Source organism: Nomascus leucogenys, chromosome 15, assembly GCF_006542625.1.
Source record: "Nomascus leucogenys isolate Asia chromosome 15, Asia_NLE_v1, whole genome shotgun sequence".
Taxonomy (NCBI): Eukaryota; Metazoa; Chordata; class Mammalia; order Primates; family Hylobatidae; genus Nomascus; species Nomascus leucogenys.
In genome coordinates this window covers 86918775-86932820 of record NC_044395.1, presented here as the reverse complement: position 1 = coordinate 86932820, position 14046 = coordinate 86918775, and the positions used below count along the sequence as shown (strand labels likewise).

The window sequence follows — 14046 nt, the reverse complement described above, 5'->3', positions numbered from 1 at the left end:
CTCATAAAATTATACCCAGCAGGGAATCAAGAATTTTTGTTTCTCAAGACGTCCCACAGAGACACCTGAGGCTGCTGAACAGCTGAACAGCTGTCTGTTTTCCTTTGTAAACCAACATCATACAGGAAATAGTCTCTTAGAGTGTTAGAACAGACTTTACACATGGGGATTTAAAGGTCACCAGGAAATAATGGCCCTCCCCTGCTCTAGAAATAACCATGTTTTTAGAAAAGTGGCAAATAAAAAGCCATCCTTAGTAACAATTGTGTTGCATGAACTTATCATAGTTTGTGTAGTATTTTCCTTTAAAGTGCTTCTCATTTTTTTTCTTACTGGGTTTGCTAACAAATCTTTCAGGCATTTTAAGTCAATAAATTTAAACATTAATAGTTTAGAAACACCTTCATGAGATAAAGTTGGATTACATATAATATTCTTGTAATGTAGGATTATATACATCTAATGGGAGATAAAGCTAGAAGGAGCATTAGAGAAGACTTCAGAACTTGCTCTAAGGAAGAGTAAAACAGTGTTTAATCATATGTTAGATTTACCAAGCTATTACACATGGGATGTATTATGATATGGGAGATCATAGAGACAACAAGAAGAGCTCGAGGTCTGTGGTTATAGCTTGAGGTGTTAAGGGCTTTATTTAGGGTGCTGACATATGAGCCGCTGAATGAAAATGGGAAAAAGAACGAAGGAAGGGTCAAGCTTACTGTGAATGGCTCAAGCTTAGATCATGGGTGATTGACAGAAGAATTAAGTGATAAGTGGCTTTCTGTCTAATAGGACAAAAGCACTTGTTATATTAAAGAAACTCCAGATGAAATATTGAGAAAATTCCATAAGCAGCATAACAGATTTTTCTAAAAGCAAAAAGAATCTTGTCCTACACATATAATTAAATATGTAATACATTAATTGTTTTATTAGAAAAACAGCTTGCCTTTATGAATAGAGGGACCCATGGCAAGCATTTTGTTCAACATTTTTTTTTTTTTTTTGAGACAGAGTCTCGCTCTGTTGCCCAGGCTGGAGAGCAGGGGTGTGATCTCGGCTCACTGCAAGCTCTGTCTCCTGAGTTCACGCCATTCTCCTGCCTCAGCCTCCCAAGTAGCTCGGACTACAGGTGCCCGCCACCACGCCTGGCTAATTTTTTGTATTTTTAGTAGAGACAGGGTTTCACTGTCTTAGCCAGGATGGTCTCGATCTCTTGAGCTCATGATCCGCCCGCCTCGGCCTCCCAAAGTGCTGGGATTACAGGCGTGAGCCACCGCGCCTGGCTTGTTCGACATTGTTAATATGACTAGGCATAACATATAAAGAAGGTAGCAAACTAGCCTAACAGCTTGATTTAAGTACAAATTGTCCATTTTCTTTGACACCTGATTTATCTTGAAGAACTGAGTGTGGCTACAAATCAAAAAATGTGGGTACTGTTAAAGAGATATATATCTGATTAGGTTGGAAGCTGAATGTCTATGTTTTCTCCATGATACCTGCTGGGTCTTGCTCTAAAGTTGCTTTATAGGTTCAGAAAAACATAAAGCTCTGAAAAATGCCACTTATATACCACTAAAGTCCCTCCAGGATAAGGAGAACAATGTGCCTCCTTGGCAGATTCAACCATGTACGCAGAGCTATTACTGGAGACTTGGAGGGCAGGGAGTCAGAATTGAAGCTGAAGGTCGCTCCCTTTCACTTCCTCATTCCCTACCTCTTGGGCAGGGTAAAACCTGAATAACCATTTTATTTGCTGGACCTGGGCAGAAGCTACATAAAAAATGCGGTCTTGATATTCTCCACATATCTTTTAAAAATTTGGTCCTAGAAATTAGAGTCACCCGAGGAACTTGTTAACATAGAGCGTTTGAGGCCTCACCCTTGACCAATTGATTCTAAATTTCAGGATATGGGGTCCAGAAATCTGCTTTTTTTAACAAATGTTCTAGATGATCTGATGTACAGTCTTATACAGACTCCTTTTTTTTTCATGAAGTTTCTTGAAAAGAACAGCTTCTCTCCTACTTCTGTTGTAACCTCAAATCAGTATACAGTCTGAGGTTCATACTGGGTATTGAGTACATGTTTGTTAAGCAAGTTTTTTTTTAAAAGAGAAAATTATTATGAGTAAGACTTAACTTCAAGGGGTTGAGTCATTTTTCAATTATATGAAAAACAATTTAGGACTTCTACCTAATTATTTCACCTTAAATGAGAATTCCTAGCATCATAGGGTTTGATAATGTAGTGTCAGTGCATTTAAATGTGTGCAAATATCACTAAATTACTTAATTGCAAAAATATCCTAATTCCAATACTTTTAAGTACTAAAATAAAAGTAGGCATGAAAGGAAACATTAATGTACTTAAATATTAATTTTTATCATATGATAGGACCAGTTATTTTCCATGCAAACATATCACTGAAATTATAAAGAGAATAATTACATGTATACACATGTCCTTTTCAATATAATATGGAAAATTTAATTTCCTTTTCTTTGTCACAAGCAGTAATGGATTCTGTAAGGAACTGAATTGAGAACTCCCTAGATCATGTGCCCAGATGATTTTGTTTCTAGATGATCCTAGATTGGTTGGCTTGTACCTTTGGCAAAAATCTTCTCCCTTATATCTGATTCTACCCATCAATAAATTATTAGATATTTAAATACGAAACTATATAGTAAAATAGACTGTTGATTTCCATCCAATAAGGGAAGAGGAACTCTTATTTTTAAGGTATAAAACAAGTAGCTACATTTTATCTTAATCAGAGGAACAAATAAAAGACATTTCATCCTAGTGGGCTGTATTTCTTGTATTCTTCCATAAGGCAACATTCTCCTTTGCAAGCTATCTTTTCCACCTTCCTTATACAAGTTATTAAGTGAATTCTTTGTGAGTCATCCCTGTCCTTAAATGCACCTTTCTCTGTTCAGAAAAGAAGAGATGTATTTACTGCACGATGACAAAAGCACCCTAGATGTAGTGTTTCCTTGGATGGCTTCCTCACTTTATCACTCTGCCATATGTGGATATTTCTTGTCTTCAGTGTTAAAATAATGCCAATGTGTGTTATTAGAGAGGTCCAAGTGAAAGAAGAAGTATCTGGATTTTTTTTGGCGTTCCTAGACTGTTTTATGTCTAAAATACATAGGCTAGGAGAGAGACAGATGTATATACATCTAATAACTCTTAACACACTTGGTTCTTGCAAAAAGTGATGAGAAAATGCTGCCTCCAAAAGAGATAACCATGTTTCTAAGTCTCTATCATCTTTATGGAACATTTAAAAGAATGAAAAACTAAACATTTGTTCTGAAATTAAAGTATAAATGAAACAGACTTTTCACATGTTCTTCATTCAAGATAAATCAGAAACTAACTTTACTAAGTTATATTCTTGTAGTAAGGACATTGAGTGGCTTTGGATTTTGCACCCAGCCTTGTCAAAATTAATTGTATGGAGACCTCCACTTCTGGAAAAGATGGAGTAAGAGGGATTGATTTTATCCCTATGCTGGAAACACCCCCAAAATGCACAAAATGTACAAAATGACAGATTACAAGATGGTAGACATCAGGCAACAAAGGGCAATGATCCCTGAAAGATGGAAAACAAACAACGTTCACATTATTACTCCTCAGATTACTGCCTTAAAGAGTTCCCAGGGTGTAGAGAAGAACAACCTAGGCAGCACTCAGTGAGCACGTATGCAAGGAAACCATGTGTCAAGGAAAGCGCCACTTGAGAGACTGGAGTCAGGAATAGTGCCTGTTCCCACCAGCCACTGGGAACCTTCATTATGCACAGTGACTTGGGTAGCGTACACAGAAAGAGCATTAGAATTGTTAAAATTCATAAAGATTGACCACACCGAGGCTCAGTGACTACACAGAAAACTGGAATTCTCATATACCATGGGTGGGTATGTAAAAGATATAAACACATGGGAAAAGTTTTGCTTAACAGGGTTTTCATAGGCTAACCATATACCTATCACGTGATCCAAACAGTCTACTCCTAGGTATTTACCCAAGAGAAATGATAGCATTTGTCCATATAAGGACTTGCAGATGAATGTTAATAGAAAACTTTTTAAAATAGGCAACAATTTGAAACAATCCAAAATTTTGATAATAGGTAAAGAAACAAAGAGGGTATAAATATTATGGAATAATGTTCAGCAATAAAAATGATCTATTGATAAATGCTACATTATGAATGAATCTCAATAAATATGCTGCGTGAAAGAAGCCAGAAAAAAATACATAAATACACATGATTCAATTTACACAAGAATCTAGAAAATACAAATTTATCTATAATGACACAAAGCAGGTGGCTGCTAGAGCACAGGGGAAGGTCAGGGAGGCAGGGATTAAAAGGGTGTGAGGAAAATTTTGGAGATGATATGTTCATTATCTTGATTATGCTAATGGTTTCACAGGTGCACACATGTAACAAAATATATCAATTCATACACTTTAAATAGGTACATTTCATTACATGTTAATTACACTTCTATAAAACTGTTTTACAAACAAAAATAATAATGTAGAATTCAGTGTTTCTTAAACTTGGAGGAACATTGAAATCACCCAGGAAAATTTGAAATATAGCGATATTTATGTTCCAATCCCAAAGATTCTGATTTAATTGCTCTGGGGTTGATCCGAGCTTCAGGAGTTTTAAAAGCCCTTCAGTTAATTCTAATAGGCAGCAATCTGGGGATTTTTTGAATGTTATTTCATTTTCTCTGTACCGATAGAAGTATTTTAACTTCATAAGTTTTCATGTAACATACAAATTTAGTAAGTAGCAATAGAAGTAACTCTTTGCTAAAAAGAATCTAGATATAATTACATGTGGAAGTTTATGTTTATCTATGGTGGCAAAAATCAGTTATAAAAACAAAGGAAGAAAAAAATGTTCAAATAAAAGTATACTCGCTTTGTAATTGCAATAGACTGACATTTTATTCAGTTGTCAATGGCACTTACTAAGGTTGAAACTCTTGAGAACACTTAACTTTGGTAAAAAGCTATTAACTAGAGGACTTCTTACTGCCTGCTTCTCAGTACAGCTCAGGGAGGAGAATGTGAGGGTCCACACTCACCTTGGCATAGATACAGCTGTCGTTGAGTCTCTGCAGGGAGCAGTTCTTGTCACAGAGAGGGCACATAAAGACTTCGGTGGCTTTACAAATTTCTTGGCTTGTGAAAAAAAAAAGAAAAAAAAACAAAAACATAGCATGAAACTGTGACTAGGAATTCACTTAGCCCTACAGCAAATCCTGTTGGAACCAGCAAGGCAGAGAGGAAAAGGAGAAGAAACGGGAATAGTGGGGAGTGGTGGGCACTGTGGTGTGACCCCAACTCAAACACTTTAGAATTTTTGTGATGCAAAAGTTTTGGTTTGCTTCTTTTAGAAAATGCTGTCAAGATAATTGTAATGATAACAGGCCATTTTTACACTTGTGTGATAACTGGTGAAACTTTGTCTACAATGACACTTTTATACATGATTTCATGGCACTCAGGATAATCTTGTGCAGTATACCAATGGAGTTTCAGCCAAACTCACAGGCTTGGAAGTGGCTGAGCTGGAATCAAACCTATTTGGATTTCTCAAGTCTGGTGATCACACAATTTGTAACACCCACTGCAGTACATATTGTTGGTGCAGAATGTTCATTGGAGATTAAAATAATTGCTTTTTTATGTTTGTTTGTTGGGGTCTTTTGCAGCGCCTTGACATACACTGTCACAATGACATGCCACAGTTTATATTTATGTAAATATGTTCTCTATTAGAATGTAACTTTATGACACATCTCTTCAGTTTTATGTCCACTGCCTTTAAGAAAATCTCTCAGCATACATTTTAGATGACTTTATGACAGCACTAACACATGAATAACAATTTCCGAAGAGCCTCAGACTCACAGTTCTCAGCAACTTATTTGCAGGACGCTTCGTGCCCTTTCCTGTCATACATGGCCCTTTCCCATTTAGTATCCCCTGAATTAACTCTTCTCTAGAAATGTTGAAAGGAATTTAAAGGCTTTGGAAAATGTGTCCGGATTCAATTCTTAATACAAGTTTAATTGGCAATGTTTACAGCAAGATTTGTTGTTTTCACACATTTCTACTTGAACCAAAAAAAAAGAATTCGTGTGCATTTCCATGTGTATTTCAAGTATGGGATGTATATAATCTCAAGCCAAAGTGTGGATCAATAGTAAGTAATGATACCACATAGTAACATGATGCTTTACAGTGGGCAAAGATGAATTTATGTCTGTCAAATTGTTTAATCTTCACTCCAATCTCGGGTAATGGCAATTATCTCCAGTAAAAAGAGAAAAACAATGTTCAATTTAAGGAACTTGCTCAACGTTATAGAGCTAGCTAGAGGTACTTCAGGGACCCCAAGCTTAGGTTTTCTGATTGTAGATCCAGTTCTCCATCAACTATATCTAAAAGAGAGATAAAGTTTGTTTCATATTTTAAGGGAACTTTTCTATCAAGTAATAATTTATTAGTGATCACGATGATGAAATGGGTCTTACATATACTATAGCTCTTCTACTTTCACACTCATTATCTTACTAGTAATCAGGATGTCTACATAAAGTAGGAGAAAGCAGGTAAAATATATATTTTAAAAACCAAAAAGAAAGAGAATATTTTATCTCCTCTTATGTCAATACTAGTAATTTGTAGGAATAAGAACTATTAACACACTTCTTGAAAAAAATTGAAATGAGCTTTTTAACAGAATTCATTGTTTCACAAATGATACAATTTGTCCTGCTTTAGAATCTTATACTAAAAAGGTATTGAAGTTTGTTTATATGACATAATCTTTCTCAATTTCCAAATACGGTCAATCAAAAGCTCAGATTTATTGAAGCACCAAGTCTAGAATTCCAGAATCTTTTTACTGCTAGAATCGTTACATTCATTTTCTGAAAGTTACTCAACGCTCAACTTGATACATGATACACAAAAAACGTCACAAAACTTTTGACATTTTTTAGTCTAAAATATTTAAGAGTACCACAAGTTTCTTTGACTTTACTCAACCACTAGAGGGAGGGAGAGTTCCCATCATGAGTGTTTCTTAATTTCTTTTGCAGTGCTTGACAATCTAAACCACCACTCAAATTGTGGTTTTCGTTTGTTTTGTATTTATTGCTAAATATACAAATCAAGTGTGATTCCAAAGAAATAATCATTACTACCAATTAAAGATAAAAGTAGCGAGAAATTTTCTATATGGAGGTGGATGTTTGGACTCACTCACTTGAGGGTTCTCATGCTTCCTTATAATCCAGCTAACATGATAAAGAATGGAAGACAAAATATTTGCTTTGTGATATACATTTTTGGGGAAAAGTGTGAAACTAGGTTTAAGGAAAACCAGTAGGGCATTATGGATAAATCATTGCTTTTAAAATTGGACATAATCATCAGAGAAATGCAAATCAAAACTACAATGAAAAATCACCTCACACCTGTTAGGATTGCTACTATTCCTTAAAAAAAAAAAAAAAGTAAGCATTGGTGAGAATGTGGGGAAATTGTAATCCTGTACACTGCTGGTAGAAATCTAAAATGGTTCACTGCTATGAAAAACAGTAGGGAGGTTTCTCAAAAAATCAAAAATAGAATTACCATATGATTCAGCAACCCCACTTCTGGATGCATATCCAAAAGAAATGAAATCATGATCTAGAAATGCTGTCTGCACTCCCACATTTATTTCAGAATTATTAAAAATATCCAAGATATGGAAACAACCCAAATGTTTATTGACTGATGAATGAAGAAAATGTGGTATATATGTGTAATGGAATATTATTTGGTCTTAGAAAAGAAGGAAATCCTGCCATATGTGATAACATGGATAAACCTAGAAGAAATTATGCTAAGTAAATTAAGCCAGTCGCAGAATAACCAATACTGAATAATTCAACTTATATGAGGTATTTAAATAGTCAAACTTATAAAAAACAGAGTTAAATGGTGTTTGCCATTGGCTAGGGGGAGGAGGGAATGGAGGGTAAAATGGATAAAAAGTTTCAGTTATGTAATATGAATAAATTCCAGAGAACTGCTGTATGACATTGTGCCTGTGGTCAATAACACTGTCTTGTGCACTTAAAAATTTATTAAGGGGGTAGATCTCACACTGTGTTCTCATCACTAATAAATACTTATTAATAATCAATTGATAATTAAATTTAAATTAATTAATAAAACATTAATTGTGTTAATTTATTTCTGTAATTAATTATATAGTAATCATAATCATATAATTGTTAATACTGTTGATAATTTTAAAAATCAGAAGTAGGTTTGAAACTTAGCTGACCACTTACTAGATATATTCCCTGACAAAGTCACCTTTTTTTTTAGAGGATCAATTTCTTCATCTTATATGGGGATATCTAACTGGGATATTAGATTAAAAATATTTACAATGTACTTTACACATTACAGGCACTTGATAAATGGAAGAAACTTATTGCTAAGGGCAGTGTCAAGAGAGGGCTTGGAAATCCTCTAAGAAACGACTTTTAAAAATCTGGTCAATACTGAGAACCACATTAATTTCTTGGTGAGTTCTGATGCTGAAGAGGCAATGATAGACCAGAGAGTTGGGGCTTCAGCTCTGTTTCCTGGTTCCTGAAACCCAGGGCCTTAAAACCAGGTCACATGTGTCTGCCTGTTCATTTTAAAATTCCTGTATCTTTTCCCAGGCACAGATATGGCCATATTTCACTATGTAAGACCAGTGTATACATGTAAATATATACACATATGTATATACAGTCATCTAAAACCTGATTGTTATATACTTCTATAATTAAGTGCAGGGCAATTAAGAAACATGATCTTAATTTAGTTGGACATAACTGGTAGAAACATAATCAATAGAGCCACATCTGCAGCTGTGGAACATTTTTCTACCCTGCAACAAGCAAAAAAGAGCTTAATAAAATTATACTAACATAAGTCCACACAAAATAAAAGATTGCTCTCCTTCCCCCACCCACCATGATAACACCTACAACTCAACCGTGTCTGACACCTTGAATGGAAAATTTCAGTCCCCAAATTTTCAGTCAAGATATTCAGTGCTGCTTATCTTGGTTTAGAATAGAAAGTCTGACAGGATCTTAATTATAGTATGACAGAAGTGGGAGTAATATAATACCATACAGCACTGAAGAAAAGAGTTTACTAATGCTTTTTGGAACACTCCTTGTACCAAAGGTTAGAGAATAATTATCTCATACAAAAAGAGCCTAATTTACTCCATTGGTATATAAATCAATAGAAACAGCAAATCTATTCCCTTCATTCCTCTTTGCTCATTTTCAGCTTTGCAGTGGTGGAGCAGGGAAGTCTGTATCATATGCTAACATTTTGTTAATATGTTCTCCACGGGACCAACTTGAAGAGTAGCTGTTGAAGAATCATTTCCCATATTTTAAAATTTATCTTAAAAGTGTTTTTTTTTTCCAATTCATTACAACTCTAAACCACAACCTTTCTTCTGAGCCCCGGATGTTACTGATACAACAGAATATGGGGAAATGCCCAAAAGGAGGATGGATGTTTCCAGTGGGCCGAAGTTTGTTCAGGAAGATGCTACCTTGCAGGACGGTAGTGAGTTTGCAAAACTCTGAAATAAACCCATGACTAGATGAAATGGGTTTGAGCAGTAGGTGTTTCTTTGTTTTCATGCTATTTATCTTTTGGCATTCGTGAAGAACAAGGGGACTTTGAGATATCAAATCAAGCTACTTGGTTATTGAATAGGATTTAATTCTAGGACAATAAAGCTGTTTTGTTTTTTAAGTATAATTGCTGTACATATACATACATATACATATTCTATTTGTTAAAGAAAATTCAGGGAAATTAATTTTTATGATCTCATAAAGAATATAACCTTAGCATTAACTGTCATGTTCAGTATTCAGTAGCAAGCCCATGGTTAAAAAATGGACGAAAAGAGAAGAAAGTGTTGAGCTTTGAAAGAAAGGGGAGAGATATTTTTCATATTTTGAATTTTACCATACAAAGTGAAAGTTGATAATATACTTGTGATACAGTAAATAGAACATGCTGTTAAGATTATTTAATGCTAGGGTGACTCTTGTCCTTGCTGAATAATAATGTGCTGTTCCTATTTCCAAATCTCAAGTCACTTCAACTGTAACAGAAGCATCACCATTTTGATATATGTTTGACTTTTGTCAAATCCGATTTCACTACCATCTCCATATCTTAAGTGGATGCTAAATAAAATTTACAAATATTTGTTCCTCCAGAGAGTAATAATAAAGTAGAAAGTATGTTATGTTCTGTCATGTACTCAGGAGAGTAGAGGAGGTTGCTTAGAGCAGGACTTATGTGGTATAATTGTTTTATTTAGACATCTTTAAGTATATTAGGTTCCCTCATGTGCAAAAACAGCTATGCATCTCCTAGGGTGGTAGTGAAGGTTATAGCAAATGAAACAAGGTATTTGGAAGGACTTTGTAAATTATAAATTATAGCTATTATAATTATTTGAATAAATATATCGAGATGGCATTCTAGACTAACAAATGCTATGCAAATGTAAATCACACAAAACTATCAAATTTTTTAATTATGTGGTATATACTGGAAAGAGGAATTTTACATAAACATTCTTGGTAATTACTCAAGATAGTTTGCAAATAAAAGTATTAAAATGACCTTTTATGATAGTGTTCCCTTCCTACCAAAAAAAAAAAGCCAAAAAACAGAAATAGCAAATAAATTAAATTGTAGTATCATCAACCATTTGTTTTTTATAGTCAGCACTATCATTAAAATTTTGCCCACTCAGAAGACAGGCCAAACATTTTTAATAGGTCTCTTAATAGCCTACCTTACTTGACTTTTATTCATGGTAAATAATCCATAGAAGAAAACGCACAAACCAACAATTGCTGCAGGAATCAACATTCCAGTATACCATCCCAGCCAAGCAAAGTATAGTCCAATCTTCTCACCAAAGTATAGCCTGCATGAGAAAGCAAATCCTTAGACTGAGTTAAGGCAACATAAGTAATATTACAAATATTGATGCCATACCTAGTCAGAATTTCAGATGGAAACTTGAGGCTACACTCAATTCCTCCTCAGCTCCATCTGGAGTATCTGATACTCCTGCTTGTTAATTAATGCAATAATGGCAATGTTGTGTATTTTTAAACATTTTCAATATAGGGGCAATTCTGTCACATGTATTTAGGTATATGCCATACTTCGTAACATGCTCAAAAACCTGGCTTTTCTCCATCTTCCTACTAGCATCTCTTTTCATTTTTCACATCACAGAGCTGCTCTAAACCATATAGCTTTCATGAAAATTAGGAAAAGTTCTCCCCTCTGGGTGGGTGCTGAGAGCAGGTTAGTTAGATTTCCCACTCAATCTGCACCCTTCACCAGACACCCTTATGCTAGACACAATGTGCACCATTATGTCACATCTTCCTCAACAAAGCTCAACTCTGCAGTTTCCAAAGCACATGGTACTTACCCTGGTTAATGCTGTCCCTAAACTTACAAAACTGTAAGTTTAACTGTATGGCTGTAAGTGTAACTGTAAGTGTAACTGTATGGCAATTACCAGTCATTCTTCCATTCCTTTTCCTCCCTATACGATTGTAACCTGCTAAAAGGTAGAGCTGTGTGTTGCTTCACTAGTACCCATCACAAGAAGTATTGAAGGACGCTAAGAGAGTTAATGCATTTAATTCCCCTCTAGCTGATGAATATCATTTAAATTGAAATGGCAGAGAAATAAGGCAGATCTAATAACTACTCAGTTGCTCTTTCTTCACCTAAACTACTGCCGGTGTTAATGTCCTGGTTAAAAATGATAATTTCCTGACTTCTTTACCACTGTTTGGTCTCCATCTTCTAAAGATGGTTACTTAACACACACAGTTTTGTTCCTGCAATAAAGATTGGCACTTTAAAGTTCGTTTGGGAACATTGCACTGAGCAGTGATTCTTGCTAAGAAGAAAATTCTCTTGTCATATTTCCTTAACAAGGCTTCTCTTTCTGAAAACTATTCTCTTTCTGCTTCATTCTCTGTGTTGTGCCAATTAAATCTTTTGCATATTCTACTGGGTGTAGACCTGGAATAATCATCTGTCAAGCATCGCTTCTCCATTTTTTCATTTTATTTATCTCTCCTAGGAAACACAGATCAATAGAACATTCATTTCGTATACAATAATAATATTCTACTGTGAGATGGAAACTTTTTATATTAACAGGTATTGAAAAAAACACATTTGTTTGGTTGAACAAGTGTTCCTCTGTGGGGTGGAGCAAAGTTTTTATCACATGTTACTAACACAATAGAGGACCTTTATAATTTTGATGACAGAGGACTGCACAGACAAATCAGCTGATATAGACAGTATTATCTACATCATACTGATATAGATAATGATATTTTAAATTACACATTGTTGAAGGTTAAAAGAAACAACAATATTATTTGGCGAAGTATAGTCACCTAAGTAAAAGTAGATTTCAGATCTGTGTCAGGAGAAGAAGGAGCTGGTGCCATGTTAAAGAGGCTAATGAAAAATGTCCTTGCCTGAGAGCACTGGTACTCACAATCTTCTATGATTCCTGTGTTCCAAATAGAGCAAGGAGGAAGAGGGAGGAGGAGGGGGCTGCTATTGGGTAACTCCCCGTCACACATCAACCACAGCTCTCTTTTTATCTGGTTTTTTTTTTTTAATATTTGTGCCCTGTGTCATATTTCATTCAATGATATAATTCTGCTGCTGAAATAATTCCTTTTTTTTTTCTTTTTTTTTTTTGAGATGGAGTCTCACTCTGTCGCCCAGGCTGGAGTGCAGTGGCGCAATCTCGGCTCACTGCAAGCTCCGCCTCCCGGGTTCACGCCATTCTCCTGCCTCAGCCTCTCCGAGTAGCTGGGACTACAGGCGCCCGCCACCACACCCAGCTAATTTTTTGTATTTTTTTTAGTAGAGACGGGGTTTCACCGTGGTCTCGATCTTCTGAGCTCGTGATCCGCCCGCCTCGGGCTCCCAAAGTGCTGGGATTACAAGCGTAAGCCACCGCGCCCAGCCTGCTGAAATAATTTCTATCATAAAATGAAACAATGTGGAAATCTATGATTTTAGAATTGTTTCCTTTAGTGACATTGTTTTTAAATACAAATGCCTCCAATGCCTATTGTGAATTTTTTTGTAATTGCCATACAAGAATTTTGCTAAGCAAGTTTTATAGCTGATGATTTTGAATATGTGCTCTTTTTAGTTTCAAATATTTTTCATGGAAAAACAGATTGCAACTAAAATAGGCCTTAGCTACAAAATGTTTAAATTTATTTTTAAAATGGGAAAAACCACAGACACATGTCCAGAAATGGTTATTTATATAGAAAAGGAATTGCTTGTATCTGACTTTCCATCCACTACTAAGGAACTACTTTATTCAGCATGAGACAATACAGGCTATGCCTATGGGTCTCCATTATCCATAATCAAAGAGTATAAGGAAATTCAACTCTGAACACCCTCTTTCTCTCACTACAGACAGGAAGCAACATAATAAGAGATGCATGTCCTCAAAAGTGTGTGGTTTTAAGAACAACTTACTCAAAATAAGCAGTCACAAATTTTAAGACAATCTTTCTGCTGGTTATAGAAAAATGGGCCTTGTAGAAAATGCTATGCATAAATAGTTTAATATCCATGTTTGCCTCATTACCATCTAAATTTTGGTAACACAAGTTAAGTTCCTAAGGGTTAAAAACATGTTCAAATGCCATCTATACTCTTTCATAAACTTTCTCTTCGGTGAATATTTCACCACACACTCCTTCCCTTAGCCACTTAAAGACAAAAATATAATTTTTTAAGAAAAATAATCCTCCTATGTCAACAGCCAAAGAAATGGTAATAGTAGCTGAATAAACCTATTTACTGAAA

The 14046-nt window shown here is 35.2% G+C and overlaps 1 protein-coding gene across 1 annotated transcript in view; it reads right to left on the bottom strand.

The window, feature by feature from the left end:
• Window positions 1–14046, bottom strand: part of ANO3 (anoctamin 3) — a 320853-nt gene that overhangs the window by 106511 nt on the left and 200296 nt on the right. The window contains exons 12-13 of the mRNA XM_030829525.1: window positions 10952–11086; window positions 5133–5229 (exon numbers count right to left, since the gene is read on the bottom strand). Of these exons, the coding sequence (XP_030685385.1) occupies window positions 5133–5229; window positions 10952–11086 (232 nt within the window). The remainder of the gene's footprint in view (window positions 1–5132; window positions 5230–10951; window positions 11087–14046) is intronic.